Below are 7,988 nucleotides of genomic sequence, written 5' to 3' on the forward strand. Positions count from 1 at the left end.
CAGTTTGAAGACTTCGCTTTGTCGTACCGCCCGAGTTAATGGAATCATACTTTTCGCATCAAGAAAAAGATTTTTTTTGGATGCTTGGCGCAAGTGGCCGTGTATACTATCTGCGCAAAATGTGTACCTCAGTTGTCACCACATGCACAAAATAGTTTTTTGGCAATAATTTACAACGTTGATTTATCAGCGTGTTCAATCACAAAATAGGTGTTTCTGGATACTGCTAGCTAATAGGACAATCGCACTCAAAAAAAATGCACAGTGAAAACTCCAGATGCATAATTAAAACCCATATTCACAGCAAATAATCTACGTTGAAAACGTTCGAGTTGAAGCGTGTTCGCCTATTGTGCTTCGTTATTGCAACGATAGCATGCTATAACTACACGAAACACCTCGTGTTCACAACTATAAATTGACCTTTTGAGCCTGTCTGCGTCCTGATTGTATTTCGGTGACGGAGGCCCATAGGGCGGCTCTAAAGCGCGCCCATCCACGGTCGGTCATTGACCCTCGTGTCGCCTGTGGATCGCGTTTTGGAAGCGAAGGACGCGGTAACTCGATCGTTACGCGTCCACATCATCGGGCCCCCGGCTAGAACGGATGATGGGTAAACTTGCAATCTTCGAGCTCGTTATACTGAATTCTTCATTAGCATACAGGTGTAAAAGTAAGCAACTGGTCTCCTCTCATAACAGGAATTTCATGAGGTGAGAGACCCATAGTGCAGATGACCAAAATCAAACATGAAGAGGAAGTGATATACTGCAGTTTTGGCAAAGAGTGGAGCAAATTATCTATCCAAAATGTAGGGCATAAAGTGATTAAATTGGCTCATAAAAGCTGTTGCTTTTTGTAAACAAGGCAATATTCAGACCATACGTGAGCCATAAGAGCAACAAGAACTCTGTTCAGCATTTCTTATTCCAGTGAACGGCGCCAAACGTGAAAGACGTGATCGTAAAAGGAGGCTGAACCCACGATGGGTGCCTTCGCCTGAAGCGCTACCGGATGAAGCCACCAATCCGCGCCATACGCAAGGGAGTTGTGGCTATTATAGCTCGCCGCTTTGACGAGTTTCGTCGCATCTTTGGCCAGCTTCAGAACCTGAAAACCATTATGCATGCACGCTGCGAGCAAAATATCCTTATATACAATGATGAAAAGTTAGCACTAAAACTTATTAGTTATGTACAAAGAAGAACATTGACAAGTGAATAAATACTTTGCGATTTTCATGTGGGTGCCATTTGAGGCGCCAGACACCGCCACCGGCTCCGTACTTGACCAGCGGGCGTGTCAAATTGCGGTGGTCCCAGATGGCAATCTGCTCGTCATAGCTGCCTACAGCCACCAGACGCTCATCATGCGGGTGAAACTGGATACTACAAACACCCATAGAGTATTGCTGCATATTTTTAAAGATGGGAGCTGCAGTAGCACGTACATCCCATCCTTTGAGCGTTGCATCGTCCGCGCCCGAGAAGAGAATATTTGGATCATGGCAATTGAAAGCTGCTATCCACACCTCAATGGGTGATCCATATAGGTTATGTGCACTCCACTGAGGTTATGCCAGCAGTTTTTACCAATTAAAGTCAAAAACCTGAGAAAGTTTACGCAAGGTACTTTACCTTTATCTGTTGAACGATGCCATGGGATGCTGTGTTCCAAATGGACAACGTGCTGCCACATGGAATATCACATACGACGGTACCATGCGACGCAATTAGCGTCATAAATGTACGCAAACGTGCAGTCAAATGATACTTACCCGTCTGAATGGCTTACACAAATTGAAGGTTGAGCGTTCGAGAGCGAACGATTATTCCAATCTAGCGAAAGGCACATTGATGCTGCGTCTGTACCCGAAGTCAGCCCTGAGTGGCGTAACACATCCTTGTTGTTTTCGCGAGCCAGTTCGTACAGCTCTAGTGAGCCGCTTGCCGTGGCAATGCCAAGCATCGCCTTATCATATATTTTTTCTGAACTCCACTTGATGTCAAAGATGCCACTTGACGCCGTGACATCACCCAACTTATGAACAGAGATATCCAAGCCGTCTGTGATAGCGGCGCCATCGCAGCTCAGACTAAAATGTTGCAGCATGCCACTGCGGCGGTCCAGGGTCTCACCAGTCTCTACCGCTTTATGAAGCTGGTAGGTGGCTACTATCATTGACGATTCAAATTCTGGCACAGGGCAGGACTCAACACAGTCCGCCGTCTCCGCAGTATCGAACTTTGCAAGCGTAGCATTCGTTTCCATTGCATTGCTTTTAGTCATAAATTTACTCTGTCGAAGCTTTCATTTATACCCAAAATGAATTGAGTCAATTTTTAAAAACAGTAGCAACTGCTTACGTGGTGGACATGAGCAACAGCGGCTCTGATGATGATTTTTTTGGCTGCATGGAGAGCGAAGACCTTTTTTCGGAGACACTAGATCAACAGGAGAAACGTCGTGAGGCTAAGCGCTATGCGGAGCAGTATGCAGAACGAAAATGGGGGTTGGCGGCTAGACAACAGAGAATTCAGGGTATGGACAAGGATATGGTCATTGAGAATGCAATTGAGCTCAATGCCGATAAGCTGGTCGTTTTTCGAGAAAATGAGGGTCAGCAGGCCAAGGTCTGGGACTGCGCATTAGCGCTGGCAAAGATTCTGGCTAATAGTGCACTCTTCCCTCCAGACTTTTTCCTTAAGAAACGTGTGATCGAGCTAGGCTGCGGCATCGGCGTGCCGGGTTTGGCCACCGCAGCACTTGGAGCTGAAGATGTGGTGCTTACTGACATGGTAAGGCGATTTATGTTTTCCTGCACTTAGTCTTTCTTACGTTCTGCTATATTTAGCCTATCGCGGTTCCCTGGATTCAAGCTAACATCGAGAGAAATTATGCGCTGGGGTGCATCGCCGGCAGAGTTTGTGCGCAAGGGTTAATGTGGGGTGAGAATCATGACAACAAGCTGCATTCGTTTGACATCATTCTGTGCTCAGACCTAATCTATGGTCATCGCGACATCGCAAAGAGGCTAGTGCAGACAATAGTACAATTGTCGCACGCTGATACGCTTATCGTCTCAGCGCATGAAGCACGTTTTGCTGGCGATCGGGGCCTATCTTTCTTTGAGCTGCTTTCGGAAAAGCATTTTACGATCAACCACGTTCCCTCTGAACACCTTGACGCCGTCTACAGCGCTAGTAATATTTATATTAATCTGATTCGACCCCCGCAAACTTAGAATATTTTGAAGTGCTTTAAATAAAGAAATGGTACAAAATTTTACATGTAATGATAACCAAACCTGGCCGTAGATTTCTTCATCAGTCGCTGACACCACTACTGAGCTCGTCTGCCGTGGCTGCATCTTCTCGGCGAATATTGTGGCAATCTGTGTTTAACCTCGATACAACTCACTTTCACGATTCGTTGGTGAGCGATGATGACTTGCAAATAGAGCTGGACGTGATCACAAAGGATGAAGAAAAAGTTCTATCAGACGAGTGCTATCACATTCTCAAGCGACGCCGCTATGAAATTAGCCACTGGGACAACGTTATCCTGAATTTTAAGGAGATGGAGCGCTCACGCTGGTCCACCGAGACGCAGCGAATTTTGCAAAAGGTCCGTGAAACAGCCATTTTACCAAAAGAACTAACCTATTTTTCGGCTGTCCATGTGATTGAACTGGCGGAAGATGGCTACATTAAACCTCACGTGGACTCTATCAAGTTCTCCGGCCGCGTGGTGGCTGGGCTTAATTTGCTCTCACCCTGCATAATGAGATTTAGGGAGGTGAACGGAGATTCGGTCATTGATGCTTATCTGCAGCGTCGTTCCATGTACATGGTGACTGGAAGAATTCGCTACCATTATACGCACGAGATTATGCCTGGCATACAGATTTTCCGACAGAAGGTAATCGTTAAACGCACGTCTCGCATCTCTATAATGCTGCGCGACGAGTATCTTGAGGAACACATTACAAAGTACTACAAACCCTTCGTCGCGAAAAATAATTAAATTGCAATTCAGTGATAACGTATTCGATGAATTTTAATATTTGGTAGCAAGACGCTTTTTCAGCACGCTATCGCCGCGTCAGAAAAGCGTGCAGCGACTGTGCATCACTGCGCAGCACCGTCCTTACGAAATCTGCATAAAATACGAAAGAACATCGTCGCATAGCACGACTTGAAGTAACACTTTGATGATTTCACACAGCAGCAAAATAGTCTAGCAAAATGGTCAATCCACTCAGACGACAGCTCGCACGTTGCTTTTGAACTTAGAAGGCCCCTTCGACCTCGAGCTAGACTTTTTCTCTGCGAAGCGATAGTCAGCACGGTTGCTGTTGACGACACCGGTTACCTTCTTTGTTGACTGTGCAATGGCATCAATCTTGCTTATGCTCTCGAGCGAAGAAACGATCTCAGCTGCACTCGGTCTTTTTGACGGGTTGTGCGACCAGCATCGAGCCATGAGCTCCGCCCATTTTATATTGCACCGGCCGGGCTTCATAATAGGTCGGAAGCCCGACAGCACATAGCTACTGATTTCAATATTGGAATGCATGTCTGCATATGGTAATTCCCCAGTTGTGAGCTCCCACATTATCAATCCAAAGCTAAAGATATCCACGGCTTGCGGAATTGAGCAATCGTTAGGGAATGCCCCCTTTAGAACACGTTCCTCGCCTAGCTTTAGAAGTTCAGGTGCTGTCCACCGCAACAACGCTGATCGCTCATCTATAGTATTCATTCTACTTCTATCAAAACCAACTGCATCAGCCACACGTCGTGTTCCAAAGTCCGCAAGCTTGGCATTCCATGAGTCGTCCACTAATATATTCGTGCTTTTGAGCTGTCCATGAACAAGTGGAGGGTCTGCACTATGTAGATAAAGAAGCCCTCTTGCCGCTCCAAGTGCGAGGCGTATCCTTAGACTCCACTTAAGATTCACTTTTTTTTTAATTACAACATCAGAAGCGCCAAGTATACTGGCTGAAGCTGATCTTGGAAGCACCTCCAACTCAGGCCGCTTATGTCTGCTTTTGTTCGAGACTGAGGCTTTAGGAGCGTGCAAAACATTAAATAGCGATCCGCGCGTACAGTACTCACTTACGATACAGAAGTAGTCTTCCTGTAAACAAGCACCCATGAAGAGCACCGTATTAGGGTGCCGAAGGCTTCCCATTCGTGTGGCTTCTACCTCTAGCTCCATCTCGATATTTTCTCTGGCTGAGGGTTTTGACGGCAATGAAATCATCTTCATCTTCTTGACAGCGACTGCCGAGCCGCGGTACGAGCCCTTATATATGACGCCCAACGGTCCTTCGCCAATTACATCAAGACAGACTACCTCATCGGCCTGCAAGTTATAAAAATAAGATCTCGATTAAGAAACTCTGTACTGATGAGGCTTGAATGAAAAGACGAACCGCAAGTAGAGAAGTGGTGCCAAAGGTAGATTGTCCCGTAGATTGAGGCAAATAGCTATGGTTGGATTCGTCTAGTTCAGCCTCAAGCTCAGCTGCCATGTCGCCGTCAGGGAGACATTTGGACAGACAGAAGCCCATGGTGGGGACGTCCCAAGAAATTGATTTTGCTCTCTCACCGCGGGGCCAGGTTTGAGCAAGTGATGGAGCGCCTCTGCCTGGTGGATGTTGTCAATCGCAATATAGTCCTTTTTTTACTGACTCCAAACTGTGGCTACCCAAAATCACCGAGCACCATATGCATCTTTCACATCCGTGAAGGGCAAGTTTGTATAATACATTAAAGGTATTCTTTCTCTTGGCACGACAAATTTTGTTACACATAAATGAAGGGCATTTCTTAAAGGGAAAAATTGCAGCCAATTGCGCTCACATGTATGTTAAGCAATTGATATAGTTGCAACGACGATGAAGTTTTATATGTCGTGCTGAGCCCAACCTTTACTTTATGCATTATGTCATCACATTTTAATCAATACCACAGCTACCAGAAGGTAGGTAGGGCTGTTTCGTAGTAGCGGCATCAAAAATTGCCATTTAGAGGTGTCCTACACAACCTATGCTTGTGCTGATTTTCAAATGCTAATATTTTGTACTTGTGAATTAGCGCATTTCAGATGGTTGATGGCGAGAATATCAATTCTCACAACACCATACGTTGATATTGCGCACATTTCAGTACTTTCAGGATAGGGGATCAAAAGTTAATGCTTCGCGAGCCGTCTCATACATGTGCTCCCTGATGTCTCGCGCTTACCGGTCCAGTCAGTAGTCCTTACTGCCGGAACTTTCACAGCGTTGGATTTTTAAATGCAGAACCCGAGCTAAGTGACGTTCAGTGGGTTGCAAAAATGAGAGCATGCTATAACTTGGTGGCTTGCGTCACGAATAGCCATCATCAACAGTCCTGGCAATGGACACCGCACCGTCGATGTACCGCCGTCATTACAAAGCCTTTTGTATGGCTTACATGTCAAATTTGAGGACTCAAAATAAAATAGTCCCGAAATCTTAATTTTGTTCCTCAAAAGATGCTATCAATGATTTAACTACACTTAGATGTCATTTGCAGCTCTCGGCAAATTAACCTCATTTTTTACAGGTTTATGTTCTATGTGCGCGCGCAAGCAATATTAAGGGAAGGCTCATGTCGCGATGCCAGCTTGCTTTGAGCACATTTAGCTTAGCCCATTCTTTGCATAACGATATGTATGATCTGTCGCTTCTGACCCGCTTTTTCTGTGCTTTGTATCTGAATATTTCTGATGTCCTTGGCCCAGCACAAATCTCGATCTCACCGCCCTCGAAGTCAGCTTCAAAGTGAAACTATAAATAATTTGATGAAGTATACTTGCTTCATTAACAGCAGGAGTGATAAATTCACCATTACTGCAAAACGAGTGGAGCATAGGAAGAGACCAATAAAAAAAGCGCGGATTTGCGCTATGGACAGTTTACACCCATTCGGTTTAGTCCGCCATTAATGCTTAGTTTGTATCGACGGTAAAATGCAGCAGAGCAAACCTTAGGCAGCAGGAAGTTTGTATAAGAGCACAAGCGGTAGATATAGATGGTATGTCTCGCCTTCGCTTGGTGACCTCTTCACATCTCCGCTCTTTAAAATTAAGAAGCTTGGGTAATTGTGAGACTGATTGTCAGATAAAACGAAAGTTTTACGATTGAGAGGGCTGAAGCATCGTCTACCATGGTGAAGTCTATAATGGTCACTCGAGCAAGATATAGACGGAAGAAATTTTTGCTAAGGGTTTTGTTGAGTACTAGCATCTCATCATTGGTGACAATAACTCTAGGAATCATGGTATCCAGATCACAAAAGAAGTCGAAAGTTTTGAGATGTCACCAACCTATATTCGTTTCACCACTTGAGCTATCGACACACTTCCAGAGTGACCACCCGTAGTCACTCTATAAGACCCTGTACTATTTTAAGCTAGAAATGTCAATTACATGACATAAAACAATGAAGTGTGAACCGTTATCAGCAGCATACGGCTAAAGAGCTTTTCTGATGCATAGTGAGAGTTGGTTCATAACTCAAAGAGTGTTTTCTCTGCCAGGAGAGCAACTCCCAATCATTTTCGATCGCCAATCGATCCAAGGGTCGAGCTTCTAAAGCCAAGGTATACCTAAAATCAGCATACCGCTCGTCTATCTCGAAGACTGTAAATACTTTCTTGGAGTTGACGGCTTCCAACTTTCATCGAAGATCAGCAGTATTTTCTTAGTGATAAACACCGCACCAGTGACCAACTTCACTGCGATAGAGCCATTGCTTCTGTAGAGTGCATTCTAAGGCACTGAATCTTTTCCAGCGACTCTTTGCTTCTGCGCGTAGTAACGCGACGCGCCGGAGTCAATCAAGACTCGAAACAGACGACGGTGACACCCACTGTGACCACGAAGATACCCATGACACCCACTGTGACCACGAAGATACCAATGACACCCACTGTGACCACGAAGATAC

The 7,988-nt window shown here is 45.2% G+C and overlaps 3 protein-coding genes across 3 annotated transcripts; 1 reads left to right on the plus strand and 2 right to left on the minus strand.

Annotated features, from left to right (window-relative positions):
* Positions 1 to 924: 924 nt before the first annotated feature.
* PHALS_00164 (Uncharacterized conserved protein) lies at positions 925 to 2,271 on the minus strand (the record flags this gene model as incomplete). Its single annotated transcript, XM_024728592.1, has 4 exons — positions 925 to 1,149; positions 1,229 to 1,567; positions 1,638 to 1,689; positions 1,778 to 2,271. 4 exons carry the CDS (start codon positions 2,269 to 2,271, stop codon positions 925 to 927), a joined length of 1,110 nt encoding a protein of 369 aa, XP_024572204.1.
* A 104-nt stretch (positions 2,272 to 2,375) lies between these two features.
* On the plus strand, positions 2,376 to 4,026 carry PHALS_00165 (Uncharacterized conserved protein; the record flags this gene model as incomplete). Its single annotated transcript, XM_024728603.1, has 6 exons — positions 2,376 to 2,541; positions 2,625 to 2,633; positions 2,695 to 2,798; positions 2,855 to 2,948; positions 3,000 to 3,166; positions 3,331 to 4,026. The coding sequence occupies 6 exons, from the start codon at positions 2,376 to 2,378 to the stop codon at positions 4,024 to 4,026; spliced, it is 1,236 nt and encodes a 411-aa protein (XP_024572205.1).
* Positions 4,027 to 4,260: 234 nt separating this feature from the next.
* PHALS_00166 (tkl protein kinase) lies at positions 4,261 to 5,581 on the minus strand (the record flags this gene model as incomplete). The annotated part of the gene is made up of 2 exons (XM_024728614.1): positions 4,261 to 5,373; positions 5,444 to 5,581. 2 exons carry the CDS (start codon positions 5,579 to 5,581, stop codon positions 4,261 to 4,263), a joined length of 1,251 nt encoding a protein of 416 aa, XP_024572206.1.
* Between the last annotated feature and the right edge of the window lie 2,407 nt (positions 5,582 to 7,988).

The sequence above is a fragment of the Plasmopara halstedii genome (assembly GCF_900000015.1).
Source record: "Plasmopara halstedii genome assembly, contig: Scaffold_110, whole genome shotgun sequence".
NCBI classification, from domain to species: domain Eukaryota; phylum Oomycota; class Peronosporomycetes; order Peronosporales; family Peronosporaceae; genus Plasmopara; species Plasmopara halstedii.